We start from the raw sequence: 18,412 nt of genomic DNA, 5'->3' as shown, positions 1-18,412 counted from the left end.
CTGAAAGTATCGTTGGTTGATTTGTTATGAGAGAAAGATATTGTTCGTTGACTGAAAAAGTACGACTTATAAGCCAAACAAATCCAAACGAACATGGTGCATATTAGATGTTTAGATAAGGACACGTCCATTAGTATCGGTCCTTTTCGGCTAGCCGAAAAAACGGCTGATGCTGATGCTGATTTATTGTGAGAGAAAAACACTGTTATTTCACTGAAAATATACTGACCGCTAAGTTCAAGCCAAACAGGGCATCATCTCTTCAATTCGCACCCAACAAGCCTGGTACAACGACTTGAGCATGTAAATAAACGCTTCCTGCAGGTCCAGGTCCTGTTTGGTATGATTCGGTTCTTTTTTCACGGATTGAGTAGAAACGGTGCGGAATCCTGTTATTTGGCTACACTTGAGCTTCGATAAGCTTGGGTGCAAGTTGCAGCAAGCGAATGATTTAGCAGTACAATCTTGGTGCTTCATTAACACCAAAGCAGGGGATCCAAAGGAGTCAAGGACTACTAAAAAGCGATGATCCGAGAAGCAGGTTTGCAGTAGGGACTGCACCGTCCTTTCGCACCGGGCGACCCGGAGACGGCTTTGCTGCTCATGATTTAGGGGCGGCCGTAGTGGGTGGTGGCCCATGCCATGCCATGCCGCTCGACCAGTCATCATGCACGTCACTGAATCGAGTGTCCTGCCCAACAAACTTTACCTCCCGCATGGTCATGGCGACAGCACCCGCAGCATCTGTCTCGCCGGGCCTATTTCTATCGGGCGGGGCTCTCTCGGTCAAAATTTTCAGCTGCAGGGGAGGATGGAGCAAATGTCACCCCTCCAAACAGGTCAAAAGATAGCATATATACATCTCTTTCTACCAGTTTTACATTACAAGATGGCTACTCTCACATAAAAAGATAAGAGCTCCTCACAAAAGAGAGAGCTAGTAGCACTCACTTTCTCTTAGATCCTGTAGGATTCACCTTCCTCCTCTGGCAGCTCCATTTTCTTTTTCGAAGTGAACACTGACAGCTCCATTTGGCAATCCTAACAAGCAACAGTAACCCTGAGAAACCAGCTGTGCAATAGAGTACGCAATTGGGTGCAATTCTAGTACCAAATTCCAAAAACAAAAGGAGTTCACAATGCTGTGGAACAATGAGTGTACTAGAGAGGAAAGGCACGGTAGGAGTAGGAGCGCAAAAAATTCCAAACACTGTACTGTACCGTAGCTACCTACAGCAGTCAGCAGCAAGTGCTGCCCAGTGTGTCCAGAAAGTGCCACTAGAACAAATGGCTTCTTCATTGATGGATTATTTCAGGGGACAAGACTACACCAGTATACCAACATGTAAGTAAGATCCATTCAAGGAAAATTGCCTTTGGGACAAAACAAAGTGGGGGAAAACCTATGCTTGATTTGCTGAAAAACTTTTTGCTCAACAGATCTATACAGCTGCTCCTAGCAGAGGAGGTGAACACTTGCACCGACACTGAACCAACGAATCGAACCGAGAGGAGGAAAATAAATGAGGCCCTCTGAAGATTACAACTACAAGCCGACCGTATCTGTTCTGCGATGCTGAACCGATCGAGGTTCTTGTGGCGTCATCAGATCAGAGGAAGGAGATGCCCTCAGCCCTGTGATCTCAGTGAGCCACCGCTGTCCGCGACTGCAGAGTGATGCTCTTCTGGCTCGGGATGGCGAGCATGGCGGTGTGGTCCAGGAAGTCCTTGAGCTCCACGACTGACTGCAGTATCCGCCTGAGGTCATCGGTGCGCATGAACCCGGCCGCGCCGAGCCGCCGCACGGCGTAGACGTAGATGGAGAGGCAGCCCTTCCGGAACTTGAACCGCGCCATCTCGCTGCCCGTGAGCCCACGGATGAGCTTCTTGTTCACGTCCCCGAGCGGGATCATGGCGGGCCACAGCTGGTCCACGGCCGCCTTCATGCTCTCGGACTCGAACACGAAGAGCACCACCTTGGACTTCTTGGTGCCCAGGCCCAGCGTCAGCGTGTGCCACGCCTGGTGCGCCAGGATGGTGAAGCTGGTGGGCATGTAGGTGGTGGTGGACGGGAACGGGAGGCTCTGGCACTCGCTCAGGTAAGACGGCGGGATGTCCAGCAGCCGCAGCAGCTCCAGGGGCGACGCCCGCCGCACCGTGAACGACTTCACGATGAACTGGCCCCCGAAACGGATGCCCTTCACGTCGGCGCACGGCTTGAAGTGCGCCGCCTGCTCCGTGCCGCCCGACTGCTTCTCCTTCTCCTTGTGTTTGTGCTTGGGCCTCTTCTTCTCCTCTGCCATGGCGTGCTTTCGGCTGGAGGGTGGTGCCCGGGGAAAAGGCTGTAATGACGAGTCCCGGCGACTACCTCCCCCTTCCTCTTTTTTTTTTTTTTTTTTTTTTTGAGGGAGACTCCCTCTCCCTTCCTTGTGCTGCTGTGACTGCTGGTCCCATATCACAAAGGTGTTGTCAGAGTGAAGGGCTGCTGTGACTCATGTTCACTTGAACTTATCAGCCGGTTTATCAGCTAGAATCTACAGTATTTTTCTCTCACAATAAAACAGCTTCAGCCGATTTTAATACCAGCCGAACAGGCCCGCTTGGGCATCAAGGAAGAGCTTAGCTTTACCATTTTTGTAATGTAATCCGGTTGGTGGGTCAGGCAAAGTGAGGAATTATTGGCATTTGACAACGCCCCCATCTTTGCCATATTCTTATATATATGCATATAAAACGATCTAACACTTGTTTATTGAGACAATTCCCTGTGTGTCATTAAAAAAGATCGCAATGCCCTGTGTATCTCTGAAAAAGTTCAGCGCCACTGCTCCAACTTTTTCGTGCCCTCCATGCCACCGTCAGTTTGGGCTCTAACGCCGTCAAACTGCAGGTGTGAAAAGACGAAAATGCCCTTAAGTGTAAATATGTCATTAATTTTTTTGAGCATCTTAACGACTTCAAATGAAAAAACTCAAAACTAGAAAGTTGTAGATCTCGTCGAGATCTATAATTTTCATATAAAAATTATTTTCATTTAATTCCGCAAAAAAATATGATTTGATATGATTAATATATCTTAGAAAAATCATATTATTTTTTTTGCGAAATTAAATAAAAATAAATTTTATATGAAAATTATAGATATCGACGAGATCTCCAACTTTCTAGTTTTGAGTTTTTTCATTTGAAGTCATTAAGATGCTAAAAAAAATTAATGACATATTTAGACTTAAGGGTATTTTCGTCTTTTCACACCTGCAGTTTGACGGCGTTAGAGCCCAAACTGACGGAAGTGGCATGGAGGGCACGAAAAAGTTGGAGCAGTGGCGCTGAAGACCGCTGAACTTTTTCACTGACACACAGGGCATTGCGATCTTTTTTAATGGCACACAGGGAATTCCCCCATGTTTATTTCAGAATCTTTGTACACGCACGCATGCGTGTCTACTTCTGCGCTTATATGTATATAGTTTCGGCTGTTCCTTTTCGTGTAGTGTAGCTCTGTGACCCAACTAAGATGATGCTTCTCTGTGCCTGTTCAAAAGGTAGCACATGATTCTAGGTTCTGCTAAGGAAATAATGAGACCCCATTGGCGCGGCGTGCACGCCTGTAAGCCTAATTCCAAAATTTCTTTTCAGATGTGCTTGGACTAGGTTTAAGATGACCAAACAATTTCTCGAAGCAATACAAAGGAAGTACAAAGAGACAAATAAGGTTGATCTAGAGCTGCCAATGAGAGAATCCAAAAATAAAAGGCTATACAAGATAAGTTTTGAAACACACCTGTCCACACAGTTGCAATTGTTCTTGTAAGGAAAAAACCAGTGTTCCTGTCGGCGGCTTACACAATCAGCAGCAACAAGAAGTCTCGGTAGATCAGGTGAGCCATTGCTTTAGCTTTTGTTGTCCTCTCCACTTCTCAGGTCACAGCAGTTATGAAAGCGAGTGATCTCACCGATCTGTCGGAGGCTCAATAGGTAAATATCTTGACATATAAGGCTATCACCACAGATGGATGTTCCCACACTTGGAAGACTGCTATGCTTAAAAGAGAATTCATTGAGGAATTACTTCAACAGCGACAGCGCAACAACTTATGGCTGGCCCAACACAATTAGATCTTGGTGAATATTGAAACTGTACAGCAAGCTCTCCCAAATCTACAACCAATCCTTTCATTTTGTATTTAATGTCTGCTCTTGACACATTATGTATCTAAGGCTTCTTTACATAAGAGAATTAGCCTACAGTATTTGTTAGTATATGTGGACAGATTCAGATTTATGGACCTGGTAAAAGGTTTACATGTCCAAATCAATTCCTAAATAATAAAAAAAATCCATAGAACATGGGTCAAAATTACCAACAATAAAAGCATCAATTTACTGCCAACTCTGTTTTGAAGCTTGCTGTTTCAGATGTGATCCCTTTTGCTTTCTGTCAGCTTGGATTACAGTGGAGAGTAAAGCACAAGAGTGAGCAGACACAAGTACTAGCGGCCATCTGGTGGTTGATATTAAGCTAAGTACATCGCAAAGGTTCAGCTGGATAATGATTTCTCCAGTGTAACAACCAACCAACCAACCTTAACATATAAATGCCCTAGTCTAAAGCTCTAAATTGATATGCACTGATGTGTACGTTAATGAATCAATGTAACAGAAAGCTCATGATCAGAAAGTGGCTATTCTCAACTATGGATACCAGAACAGATGGTCACGATGTTGAAATCAGAATTCAGAATTACGTGTCTACTAGTAGAATGGAAGAAAGTTGTGAATGAAGCTCGAGAGAGTTGGCTCACCAACTAAAGAGTCAAGCCATTACATAGTTGGCCTTGAACTGAGGTATTGCCGTAGAAAGGATGATGAACATCCCCTGAAAGAGGCTGCCATAAAAGGGAAAAAATCAATCAGCAGCATGTACATAAATGCATCAGATGTAAAGTAAAACATATACCAATACAGTTCATATGTGCCTTTCTAAGCTAAGAATACCCCCCCCCCCCCCCCCCCCCCCCCAAAAAAAAAGAGGGGTCACCACTCACCAGCAAGTACACTAATACATCGAATCGAGATGCAATACTTCTGTAAAGGAAGCTCATTATGTTACCTGAACAAAAAGTACTTCCGCTTCAATTGTTTTGGACTGAAATCCAGTGTTCTAAATGATATAAGGACAACCACTTAAATCACCTCGGTGAGCATGTACTATACAAAAAACTAAATTAAAAGGAAGTGCAAGAAGCGGGTTACTCAATGCAGATCGTTGTCACCAATGAGAAGTAGTAAATTTGTTCAAAATCTGGAGCTACCGGATCAGTGCTTCACACGACATATTGCTATGGTTCCTTTGCAGTCCATTTTTGAGCAATCAGCAGTTTTTAAGGAAAACAAAACACTATATAATTGCATTTTGTTACTTTGTTTCAGCAAATAATAACAAAGCGCAATTTTGGCTTCAAACTGTCTTTCCTGTAAATGAAAAGCATGAATCTAATTGGACAAAATATCAGGCTAAAAGCTCGTTACTTTCACAGCAGAAATACTCGTGACAGTGGGCAAAAAAACCAATGACCAGAATTGGTTCTTAAAGGCAAGGGACAATCCTAGCAAACCGATAGTATCGCAGTTTGCACCACACAATCAAGCAGATACAAGTCAACCGATGAGCATGATGAGAATCAACTACTACAGGCAAGCAAGACACTCCGACTCTACAGCTGTAGTATCGGATTTAGAAGGGAGCAACTCTCCGATGACTGTAGGAGCTCATACCTCCAAGCTGAAGACCGGACCGAACGCAGGCCCCTTCTCAGGGGACTACCATCGAACGCCTGCACTGCATCCTAAAGCGAAACCTGATCATCCAACATGACCGAAATTGACACCCTGCTTGCCTTGGGAGCAGATGTCACGTTGCTGATGGAGGGCCGCGGAGGGGAAAGGAGAACGAGGAGAGAGGAGACGAGCTCTCATCCTGACACGAGTCCGCGTCTGGTTGGCTGACTGAGCCCTGTGTGAGATGAGCATGAGCCGACGCAGCATTTTGCGTTGCTGGCGCCAGCGCTGTGAAACAGGCAAGGTCAGACTCGGACCCAGGAGCCAGGGGAGCGACCGAGCGAGAATGCAGGGGGAGACCGGAGAGACTGGGGCTCGCGCCCGAAGAGTCGAAGAAAGACCCCTCGCCATTCGCCAAGTCGCCGGTTCACAACGACACGGCTGCGCTGGGCATTGGCAGCCGACCACAACGACCCAAAACTCAGCGAGTCAGCATGCCGCGCTCGGCGATGGCCCTTTCGGCCCTGACCAGCCACTGCGCCATCACAGGCCGGCCCGTGCGCGGACAAGCCCATTCGTATATATAACAGAAAAAATAAAAATCCCCGATGGAACGTTTCAGTTAAGCACATTGATCACACGACGGATTGGCTTGCTTAACTTTGCTTTCTTGATTGACTGCATGAGAACATTATACTCCCATACAAAGCAGGAATCATATCATCGTCTACAACATCTCACTAGTTTCATTAAACTCTTCATTGGATGTGCCTTGTGCACTCATTTGAATTTATAGGTGCAAATATTTTTTTTCTAAACAACTTTTTTTAAAATAGAGGACTTTGACTTAAAGACAAAGATAAAGGCACCTATAATTTAAAACGGGAGCTCATATCGATACAGACACAGTAAAATGCATAGTTTGAGGCTTGACAGTGGCATAGGAGAAAACGGCGCCGTTCGGTTTACCCCATATTTGACTTGTTCGGCTTGTTTTTTCAGTCAGAACAGTGTTTTTCTCTCACAACAATTCAGCCAGAACAGTGTTTTTCAGCCAATTTCAGCCAAGATTTAGACAAGCGAACGTGGCCAACGTCTCTTTTATTTTCAAGAGTAGTGTCGCGACATGCGACAATGCTTCGATCGTGCTTGTAACAAAAGAGTGTATGCCGAGTTTGTTCATCCTTTTGAACGGGTACGTGTCGAGTAACATAAGAACACATTTAGAGCATTCCCAGAGGATGATTTTTTTAAATTACACAGTACAACAGACGTCCGCAATATCCATGCACACTCGTCTCTATGAACACAAGTACATAAACCCTACTCCTATGAGCACCTCCGAAGAACTGAACCGGTAGATCTCGAGATTTATGAAGTCACCACTGACGCCTTGCTGTCGATGGAGACGTCGGCTCTGTTCGGCAGGACTTATTGCTGATGCGGCTGATTTGTAGGGCTGATTTGTTGTGAGAGAAAAACACTGTTCCATGGCTAAAAAAGTAGGGCTGATTCTGGCTTATAAGCTCCAGCGAACAGAGCCGTCGCCTACCACTGAAAACATTACGCCGTTAAATTCTAGAATAAATCTAGAAAAATACGAGCACACGTGTCAAGTCGAGGACTTGAACCCGGGTGGGCAGATTCCACCACAATGAACCTAACCAACTGATCAAGCTGTTCGGTTGATGGTTTTGTGGTTGATAAGTCAGCTGATACTGTTTTGTTGTGAGAGAAACATTGTATCATATCTGATAAGCTAGGCTAATAAGTTCGAGCGAATTGAGCGCTGATGGAGGATGAATTAATGCAATGTAGAAATAGTTGGTGATACATATGCTCGACCTGTTTGGTTCTCGCAAGACTACAAGAGTTATCTCACGATACTTCTGGTTATTGATGGCAAGATTATCCCAAAATTCTAATGCATGAATGCATATATGCACTACGAGCTGGTAAGACCCTTTACATGTTACAGGAGTTAGGACTACTGGACCAGGAATGCCACTGAGATTAGTACATATGAGTGTCTCGTTCATTCGTCCTTTACGATTCGAGCAAACTCTGTGACAAACTGACAACTTTAATTTGGCCATACTTTAGATACGTACTATATACAGTCTATATACACTACGGTTTGTCAAAGTCAAACAACTTCTAATCAAGATCCGAACAAAACCTCGGTACGCTCGACGTCAACATCCGGCGTCACCGTGACGTCGAGAAACAAACAAACGTTTAGCGGGGCGGTAGACAACCAACGGATCGCAGCCGCGCAGCAGTTGACTGACCTTGGCAGCCCCGTGGTATATAGCGCAAGAAGACCCACCGAGGTGTAGAACGCAAGAAGACCAGACGGGCGGCGTGGCGGCAAGCGCGAGACTCCAAGCGGCTCCGGCGGCGCGACGCGACGCGACGCGACGGCCGACGCCGCCGTACGCTTCCATCGATCGATCGGACGGACCAGGAGCCGTTACGGGCTTGGTTCAAAACCTCGTGCCCGCTACGGCAACTGCCGGCTTGGGGGCTCCACGCCACTACTCCACGCGTCGAAGGCACTTTTGCACCGAAGGCACCGGCGGCGCACCCTAAAATTCCGCCGTCGCTTTCCACGTTTGGTGGGTGCCTTCAGTTCCTGGATCGTGTTTCGCTTCGTCTGATCCTGTTTCTACACCCCCAGAAAGATTGTTAATCGCAATGTGGTCCTTCATTTGGGACCAGCCACAAACACAAGCCGTCGTCACTCTAGAGTTTGGAAAGGCCTCTCCTAGCTTCGGCTCACAACACAGCCAAAGGAGTTGAAACTGGTTTCACCAGCTTTCCTGTCTTATTTTGGAAAGAGAGAAACAATTTCTTGTTACATTGTACAAATTTCTCTTTTTTTTGCAAGCGATGATTAATTTGTATTTTTCACTAGTATGAATATACTACAGGTGTATAATCACCGATAACTAGGTAGAACATGTGATTCACACCGCATGTGGGGCTTTCTTCCATTTGGATCCCAAGCATACTCCCATCCCATTGATGAACTTGTTTACAATAACTTCTTTTAAGTAATTAATACTAGAAAATATCATCTAACAATTCTAGAGCACTTAAGGTTAACTTTAATAGATATCAAAAGGACAGATACTTCAATTATACTCCTACCTACAAACTACATTTATTCTCATTGAATAGTAGCGCTACTATTGTGGTGATTTATGAGCTAGCTCTAAGCATATTATTTCATATTTTAATAGAAAAGAGAGGAAAAACTATCTCTTAATCAAGAGTTAGTCTCATGCATACACTCCAATATCATGTGAGGTTGCCATGTGACACTATTTGTATTATGAGCTGCGTGCTAAAAGTTAATATTATTAAAAATATCATCTTACATCCAATAACTATCTCATACCGTTAACGACTGCCCTTCGAAAAAGATAACCCAGATGCCATGTCGGTAGCGATTTTAGAAACTAGAGAATGATATAGGTGCTATTCAACACAACCATAGTTTCATGTCAAAATGACGCAAAGAAGTACAATCTATAACGTAATGTGCAGCTTAAGAAATTGATGCATGCCATGCCATGATTCTTCAACTTCTCTTGACACGTTTAAAGGCCGACAAAAATGGAAGTTGGTAAATTCAGTTACACAAGAGTCGAGATCAAATACTAAAAGATTCAGGGGGGTTAAGTGCAAACATTATTAGATGTAATTGATTCCTCGCCACTTTTTCTCAACGGGCGTCGGGCGAGGTTATTTGAAAGCCGCCTCCTTTCCTATCTTCCCCTTCCCTGGCTCGTCCTCTCCCCCAACACACAACTGAAGCCGCCCGCGACGCGGTGCCCGGCAAAACGGTCGCGTTTTTATCCCGCCTAGGGTTTCGGGCCGCCCTCCCCGCCTTGCGTCCCTTCGCGCTCTCTTCGCGCCATCTCCTTCTCCGGCTCGATCCTCCCTGATTCCCCGATCTAGGGGTTTTGCGGTTTGTAAAGCATCGGCGCCCCTTTGATTCTGCCTTTTCAAGCGTTTCTGGGGAATTTTAACTGAAGTTTTGTTTGTTCCCCATTTCTATGTGGTTTTAGGTGGCTACGGTGGTGATGAGGTAGTTGCGGCGGTAGATGGTCGGCATGGCGGGTGAAAGTGGAGGAGGACGAGGGGAGCGCGTGGAACTGGCCCAATCTAGCGGCGTCGAGCCCTTTGCCGTCAGCTTCAGACGCAACAAGCTATGGAGCCGGCGCAGGGATGTCGCCGGTGGTGTTCAGCCCGGCGGACTCAGTCTCTGGTCGCAGGTAGTACTCTCCGCCGCTGTGAACCGTTCGAGAATTGAGACTCTGCTGCTGTGTTCTAGTGGTTGCTTACTTCATCCGGACGCTTGTGTGCTTAGTTCATCGGATCATGGATTGGATGTGATTTTCATTTGTCTTGGAAAAGTGGTGTTTCTAATAGTTTGTCAAGTTAGCTGGTGCGGTTCGCCTGGTAGTTTTATTCTCGAGAACATGTCGTTGCCTTTCGGATGTCAGTAAACCTTACTCTGGCACCCTGCGTTGACTGTTGGGACAACAAAGGCGTGAGCTTTTGCAGGTAGCATAGTGTTGTTGAAGCTAGAAACTGTAAGTTGCTTCGAGCTGTCATGTTCTTGTAATGTCGAGAAACACATGGTCTTGCGAGTTGAGTCTTTTTTGACTGAAACTTTATGTCATTATATGGTGTACTGATATTGATTTTGTAGAAAAACTAATTTCTTAAATGCTATATATTATCGAGGTTTTAGTGGATCTAAAATGACATGGTTTCAAATGTGAGTGTATTTGTTATATTTGTAAGACTATGTGACATATCTGTTCTGTTATTAGGAATTGTGATGCACATGTGGATTCATTTGGTTTGGACGTTATATTTTTGAGGTTCAGGGTCGTAGTTGTTTGGAAAGGACACAAGTAATGGCATTTCTAGTTGTCCATTTGTGGATATGCTAATGCTTCCCTTCTGCCATTCTTTTGTTGGTTCATTGAAAGATTTCGTTGATTTGTACATTTCTCAACTTTAGGAACTGCAGTTATTTTTCTTGACGAGAGGCATGTTGAAGGTACTTTGCAATGGTTTTAACATCGTAGAGAATGGCGATTTCTGTTGGTTATGAAGGTGGTGTGGTGAATGGGTGATACATCATAGTCTGAGCAATTTGTTTATCGAATTCTTTGTTGAATAACTTTTGCAAAGGCTATCATATTCAATATGTAGATAAATTGTTCCTTTTGTTTACATTATGACGATTTGCGATGGAGAAAGCAGTTATTCATTGTTTAATATAGTGTTCATGATGTTTCTGGCTAAACTTTGCAAAAGTATGTAGACTCATTCTTCGTTTTTCCCATCAATAGTAGTTTATACAAATTTGATATCATGGAGTTCTGCATCTTTAGATAAATAAGTAGTTGTTGACTAATTTTACTAGTGTTTATGTTCTGTAAGTTATACATATTTCTATAGCTGATGATTGCACCCCAGTCGTATAGGAAACTAGGAGTGCTATATCTTTTGGCTTCCCTTGCTCTGATGTGGTGATGTTAGTAATGGCTCTCAAGATGACTATGTAGGAATAAATGCTTAAAAAAAGTACTTTTGAGGTAATTTATTGATATTTAGGCCAAATGTATGGAGTTAAAAATAATGGTTGACCAGGGAGATACACTGACAGTAATTCAATAATTAATAATTTTTGCCCATTTTGAGGTCCACACTTATTTTATAACACGGACTCCGCAACTTTCAACAAACCACTTTTTTCGAAGAGAACATGTTTATCATACTAACCACGAACTCCCCACAAGCAAATGTTCATTGTTTCAACAAATATTAAGTTGTTTTAAAGATTTCCTCATGTTTTAAATCCTGATAAATCATTTAATGATTGTAAGCTACTTGTTGAAAGAAAAGATAAGTTGAAGCTGATACTTGATTACTTGAATAATGGCTGAGAAACCCAGGTTACTAGAATTGGTTTCTTGGTTGTGCTGTCATAGATGTTGCTTTTTACAATAGGCAGTCTATCCATTGTAACTTGTCCTTTTTTGTGCTCGATCCTAGTTAGTTTCTCATTACATGAATGTTTATATCTTATTTTAATGTTACTGACCAAATCCTACATGTCAGGCGAACAAGTGGCCCTGTAAGGAGAGCTAAGGGTGGCTGGACATTAGAAGAGGTACATAATGTTCTCTGAATTCATTTTGAGTTAATTCAGTGTATGTGTCGCGCCTGGAGACAGCAACGGGTCGGCGCGGTTGTTGTTGGCCGTTCGACGGGGCGAGGTCGTGCCCCCCCTTGCCGAGGTCGATCGCCGTCAAGGCCGCCTCATGCATCTGCCGGCGCATCTCCTGCAGTCGGCGCCGCGCTAGGAGGCCGCGTGATGCAGCCTGTAATCGCACCGTCGCAGACTGACAATCACTCTTCTGCGCAAGCGCCACTTGCACGGTTGCTGCCGCAGTGGCGATCTGATCGCCCGGCTGTGCACCTGTGAATGGAGGCACCGGCACGCCGAGGACGAGGCCTGCCGACTGCGCGCCCGCAGATGAGGGCACCGACGCCGGCGGCGGGTCCTGTGCGGAGGCCGAGGGCGCCGCGCCCGTGCTGTCCAGCGAGGGCGGCGTGTAGATGGGTTTCGACAAACCGGCGATCCAAGCCGGAAGCGGTGGCAGCAGCTGCTGCTGGGACGTCGGCAGCGGGTTCGGCTGCGGCCCCAGCAGGAACCCATGAATCCCGGCCACCATCTTGCCGAGGTCAAGGACAGCCGCCGTCAACTGCTCGTTCGTCATGACGCCCACGGCGGAGGACGACGCACCCGCGGCCATCTGCAGCGGGGGGAACGGTGGTGACATGATCGAACCACATGATCGAACCAGAGATCTCTGATACCAGATGTTAAGAATGGCGTTGGGGTTGTTGGGATCGAGAGGAGCGAGTTGAGGGAAGTGGTGGCGCTGCGCGTGCTACAGTACCCGCAGCGCTACAGTACCCTGCGGGTACTGTTCATGTGGTGGTGGCGGCAGCTAGGGCTAGGGGCGTAGGGGGAGGCCGGCCGCGGGGCTTTGCCCACGGCCGGCAAGAGAGAAGGGATTTCCTTCTAATCTCTTGCTTCATTATAGATTGATACATCTCCTCTCATTATATAGAGATGTCTGACTTGGCCCCTAAGCAAGCGACTAATTAACCCTAATGGGCTAAGGCCCAATAGGCCCTTGACTCCTCTAACAGTATGTTCAATAGAGTTCCATCTTATGTATCTATATTTCCAGTTACAATTAACCATCCTTTTTCCTTTTTTTTTTGCATAAGAAAATATAGAAAAATACTCAACCTTTCTTATACTTGCATTTTACATTACTTTGCGTCACTATTGCATCCGTTGCCCCATCACGGCAGGCCACTAATTCTGCACTAATGCTTGATTTTCAATCTTGGTTTTCAGCACAAATGCTCAACTCTTTGCTTATAGCCTTTTTTGTGTGGCTGCAGGATGAAACATTGCGAAATGCAGTTTATGCTTGTGAGGGAAAAAATTGGAAGAAGATAGGTTTGCTTTCTCCTTTATGCTCTGCATCCCTGTGTATTTCAACAGTCAATTCTGAGAAAACTAGTAACCATGAATTTATTTTCTTATGCACACAATTCTTGTGTCACAAAGTTTTTCTACTTATTGGGTGCAGAAATTTCTGGCATTATTATTTGTGTTTCGGGGTAGAAAGTCCTCAACTTGTTTTTCCTCTGAAGTTAGTTGTCAATCCGCTCATATGTGTGCATACTGGATACATAGACTGAGTTCATTATTGCAGCAGTACTTGAGGTAGCCTCAAATTTTAATTTGAAGGGTTTGAAGCCTTGAAGGGAACAAAAGTGGATAAGTAGGAATCCTTAAATAAAAATGATTCTCAAGATAATGTCATTAAGTTCTGTCTTGGACATTAGAAATAGGGCTGGTGACTGCGATTCCAGTGAAGTCCTTTTACTCTTTAGCTTTGTTTAGAATGTGTTGTATTTTTTAGTTGAACAAGCAGGAGAGTTGTGTATCTTTATATTAAGAAGAAAAAGGGATAGGAACCCTTACAACACACACCCACACACTCATATTTCTAAGAATACATTCGCTAGAATGTGTTGTATCATAGACTCATAGTGGATTTACAAGGCATTCCCAAATCATTTCCATTTATTTTCAATTTCTGTTTCCTCCCCATATTCTTGTTTTAAATGTTCAAGATAGAGCTCATGTTGAAGGGGATTCAACATTCAAGTGTACTTCATTACAATGAAATTGAGCTACTTAGACTTTGAGTACCTAGTAGGTTTCATCCTTTCTTTATATAAGTGTAGAATATGGGGAAATCACAAATGTATTAAGCTAACTTAATACATTACTTTAATTACAAATGTACTTCATTATCAGACCTACAAAATGAATGTACTTCATTACAAATGTACTTCATTACTTTAAGTGTAGCTACTTAGACTTGCAGAAAGAAATCACAAATGTATTAAGCTAACTTCAGATTTGTTGTTTGTATGTAGCTCAATCTTTCCCTGATAGAACAGCGGTACAATGCCTGCATAGATGGCAAAAAGTTCTTAATCCTGAACTTAAAAAAGGTCCTTGGACCCAAGAGGTTTGTCCAGTTCATAATCTCAGTCCTACAAAATGAATGCTTGCAAATTTTGTATTTATAATTATAATAATTTATCATTGGATCCTTACAGGAAGATGATATCATTATCAATATGGTAAAGAAGCATGGCCCCCAAAAATGGTCCGTTATAGCAAGGTCACTAGATGGTCGCATTGGCAAACAATGCCGAGACAGGTATTCATATAATGATGTACCAAGGGTGTTGATACAAACAAATTATTAGTGGAATGCTGCATTTATATTTTGCATTTCCATTTTGCCTTTAAATTTGAATTCAGAGTGATCTGTTTTTTCTCTGAGATTTCCTAGTGGCGTGTTTCATTTGGCCAAGTCACTTAGCAGTTTGTTAAATTTCACCATCAACATAAAAACTGTTGGGGAACACAAAATATCGAATGCCAGCTCAGCTTCTATTAGAAACATACAGCGCAACTCCTATTCACAAATCAGAATAAATGTTCTAGATAAAAATCTTCCTGTCTTTTGGTTCTCAAACTCCAATGCTGAACCACTCCTGTGCAGTCTCATCCCTAGAGGACTTTATGTTTAGTTTACCATGGGCGCCATATAAACTTTGATACACTAGGTATGAGGTGAAGGGATCTATTGGAGCCATGATTTCCTAGTGTTGCATCGAGGTAATAAAGGATGTTGTGATTTTCCCACAGCTGCAGAATCATGCGCCATTGGTATGCAAATGGCATGTATACCTTTTTTTTTCTGGTTGGAGAAAAGGCTGAACGTAGTATGATTTCTTTCTTAATTAATTTAATTGAAATATCTTTTCTTATTAAACATGATAAAATGGTTGGCAGTCTTTTATTTCTGAAGTTCTTTTGGTGGGCTTGATATTCCCAGACTGTGGGACTAATAAATATGAGATATTAGTTAATATGAATACCTATAAACATTGCAAGATTCCATGTATTTTCCATGTTTCTTAAGAAGTTTCAAGTTTGCCAGAATAAAGAACCTAAAGATATCTCATTTCATTTTTGATGGTACTCATAATTTAGGTGGCATAATCATTTGGATCCTCAAATAAATAAGAAGCCATGGACTGTTGAGGAGGAGTGTGTGGTTGCTGATGCTCATCGTTTGCATGGGAACAAATGGGCAGAAATTGCGAAACTTCTTCCTGGAAGGTACTACTTCACAATATCATCCTCTTTAACATTTGTTTGTTTACTTATGGCTTCCTACGTATTCATCAAGAAAGAAAAATATTTTTTTACCTTTTGGATTTAGCCATATGTTGGTTTTGATGTTACTTGAAATATTTGCATGTTATATTTAAGAGGCCAGTTATTCATTATAATGCAGGAATTGTACTAGTCATGAAGACTTCATGTTTTAAGCTCCATAGAAATGTTGGTAAGCTGTGTAATGAAATAATAGGACCTTTTACTGAACATGACTACTTGGTATTTACCCACTGTTGATGTGCATGTTAGGTGTGGGAATATTGTCCGGATGTCTCTTTTATCACCAGTTGAGTTTTATAGCCAACCTTAAATTTTAGGACAGTACTTTCAACATTTAGTTATATTTCATTTTAGGATTATGAATTTGAGTCCTTGTCTATGGAAAGCCATCTAGTTACACATTTGTAATCTTTGTATCTGATGTGCAGTTCAGTACGTTGCTCCTCTGCTTATCTGCTTATTAGTGCCAAAAACATTATATTTATAAGTTGAAATGGTTGGAAAGTAACTTTACTTCGTCCCACATCCTCCTAGTATGGTAATACATGACTGCCAAAAACTATTAGTGATTTGCTGCTAGATTTGAAACTCTCAACAAAATAGTGAAATGTATTTCTAATTTTCTATTCGTTGCATTCTTTCGCCACCATAAATTATCTCATTGAATTAAGCAACTGCTTATACTTTCAGCCTGTTATGATGTAAGTTTGTTCTTGTCTCCAGGACAGATAACTCCATTAAAAACCATTGGAATAGTTCATTAAGAAAAAGGCTAGGTGACTACAATGCCAGCAGCACTGCACCAGTTTCTGTGCATATGGTTCGTAATACTTTGAAGCATGCAAATGCAAAGCTGCCAACTTCTGGGAACCATATTGACTTGAACAAGGAGCCCAATATCTATTTCAAACACCCCCCAGAATTTTTTGATCATTCTGAACATACAACTCATCTGCACTCTTCCAATTTGAAAAATATCAAGAGCTATTCAGATTTCCTTTCTCTTTCTATGCCGACAGCTCAACCAGAAATTCTGTGTGAGGCATTAGAAGCTAATTGTTCTGCTGTTGCTTTAGCAATGCAAGGGCTGAAAATGGATTCTGTTCATGATAAGGGCACAGAAGTAGATTTTTTTTGCAAGGATCATCCTGAAGATCCGCTCAATGTGGATGCAGTGATACTTGATAGTGTAACAGATACAATGGTGTATTCAGGATCAGCTAGGGCAGGAGGCAAAACAGCCAACAATGTTTGTGGATTATCCTTGCCGAATGAGTCTAATTCTTTTGGTTTTCTTTGTTATGAGATACCTAAGCTAGAAGATATTGTCCCTTCTCATTCCCCTATTTTTTCTACACATCACGTATTGGAAGGCTGTGGGGATGGATTCCAATCACCCGTTGACTATAGTACCTCCCCTGTGGATGGAGAAATATCAGACCAGCTAAGTGTTGAATCAATATTGAAGAGTGCAGCTGAAAGTTTTCGAGGTACTCCTTCAATTTTAAGGCGAAGAAAAAGGGAGAAACCATCACATGCTCAAGATAGTAATTTGAAGACCAATATATTAAACAGTGATGGTTTTCATACTCCCTTGGAAAAGTGCACCGCAGAAAGCTCGCATTCGTTCGAGACTGCAACATTTTTGTCCTTGGGTCCTCCAGATGACGAAGGGTTATCTGCTGCTTTAGGGAGTTTTGATGTTTCCCCTCCATATCGACTAAGGTCAAAAAGGTTGGCTATCTTGAAAACTGTTGAGAAGAAGCATCTAGATTTTTCATCAGATGGGATGGACAATTGTGATACTCCTGATAATATGAAGAAGTCTGTTTCCTGGAATACCGAATGCACCAATTCCCACTCAGATGTTTCAAGCATGCAAGAAAAGAAAATGAAGGAGCATATGATTGGCTTGGAAACTTTGGCCAAGGAATCTGCACATACAATCAAGTATTCAAGTCAGATCTGATTTAATTCTACAGCCTCCAGGTATTATCTAACTCTTATGGAATTCTATCAATTATACCTGGATTTTACTCCACATTATATATGCAAGGTCCTTGAAATGCCTTGGTCCTTGAAACGCCTTGATCATGAGACTTGTTGCTGAGGTGGGCAACTGGCAGCCTAATTTTCTCTCTATCTTGCAGAAACAATTGGCAGCCTAAACTGACGAATGTTCCTAAATACAAAAAGAAGCATCACCTGGAGAAACAGAATCTTTTGCAGTTGGACTGATCCACCCTGCCACTGTACAAAGGCGTCTCTTAGTCTTACCCTAATATACTTTTCTTTATACATATATAGGATGCATTTTGATAATTACATATGTGGATTCACAGTTACTAATTCAGTATTAGAAGGTGCACAATGTGTACAAAGGAAAACCGTAGCTTCAGGAACTTACAGATGAAAAACTAAAAGAATTATCTGTGTTGCCTCCGGAGAGTGTTTTTTGTACAACTTATTTGTTACTCTTAGCAACGATGAAATGAAGTTACCATGCCTGAAGATTTTTTATAAATAATTATAAATCTAGGGGATATACATAATTGGTTCATCAATGTGCATCATATTTCTGTTATGCCTGTTTCCCGCCAGTAGCGTTAGCGTGATGCCAAACCGGGCTAACTGGAGCTAATACCGGGTAGTTTCTTGGAGTATATGCCAAGTAACTTTGTAGCCATCAATAAGGTGAGCTTATGCTTTTTGCAGCTGCTTGAATCTGTCGTTTTCACAGCCTGAGGCCTA

The 18,412-nt window shown here is 42.9% G+C and overlaps 2 protein-coding genes across 6 annotated transcripts; one reads left to right on the top strand and one right to left on the bottom strand.

Moving 5' to 3' along the window:
• Positions 1 to 238: 238 nt before the first annotated feature.
• On the bottom strand, positions 239 to 6,111 carry LOC136512986 (uncharacterized). Of its 5 annotated transcripts, none has more exons than XR_010773270.1 (5): positions 5,779 to 6,111; positions 4,806 to 4,889; positions 3,785 to 3,960; positions 952 to 1,041; positions 239 to 799 (listed from the first exon to the last, which is right to left on the bottom strand). XR_010773270.1 is itself a non-coding variant. In XM_066506987.1 (5 exons), exon 5 carries the CDS (start codon positions 2,301 to 2,303, stop codon positions 1,644 to 1,646), a length of 660 nt encoding a protein of 219 aa, XP_066363084.1. In that variant the 5' UTR covers positions 2,304 to 2,441; positions 3,785 to 3,960; positions 4,806 to 4,889; positions 5,114 to 5,211; positions 5,779 to 6,098; the 3' UTR covers positions 1,056 to 1,643. The 5 variants fall into 5 exon arrangements, 3 of the variants coding, with proteins under 3 accessions (XP_066363084.1, XP_066363083.1, XP_066363082.1); XM_066506987.1 differs by lacking the exons at positions 239 to 799; positions 952 to 1,041 and adding exons at positions 1,056 to 2,441; positions 5,114 to 5,211 and having other exon boundaries at positions 5,779 to 6,098; XR_010773269.1 differs by lacking the exon at positions 239 to 799 and having other exon boundaries at positions 814 to 1,041.
• A 3,248-nt stretch (positions 6,112 to 9,359) lies between these two features.
• LOC136511003 (transcription factor MYB3R-2-like) lies at positions 9,360 to 18,065 on the top strand. Its single transcript, XM_066505257.1, has 9 exons — positions 9,360 to 9,412; positions 9,882 to 10,064; positions 11,929 to 11,980; positions 13,291 to 13,348; positions 14,341 to 14,435; positions 14,527 to 14,630; positions 15,473 to 15,601; positions 16,385 to 17,650; positions 17,812 to 18,065. Exons 1-8 carry the CDS (start codon positions 9,360 to 9,362, stop codon positions 17,628 to 17,630), a joined length of 1,920 nt encoding a protein of 639 aa, XP_066361354.1. The 3' UTR covers positions 17,631 to 17,650; positions 17,812 to 18,065.
• The last annotated feature ends 347 nt before the right edge of the window (positions 18,066 to 18,412 follow it).

This window comes from Miscanthus floridulus, chromosome 16 (genome assembly GCF_019320115.1).
Source record: "Miscanthus floridulus cultivar M001 chromosome 16, ASM1932011v1, whole genome shotgun sequence".
Classification (NCBI taxonomy): Eukaryota; Viridiplantae; Streptophyta; class Magnoliopsida; order Poales; family Poaceae; genus Miscanthus; species Miscanthus floridulus.
Note: the sequence above shows the minus strand (reverse complement) of the source record. Positions and strands in the feature narration are given on the sequence as shown.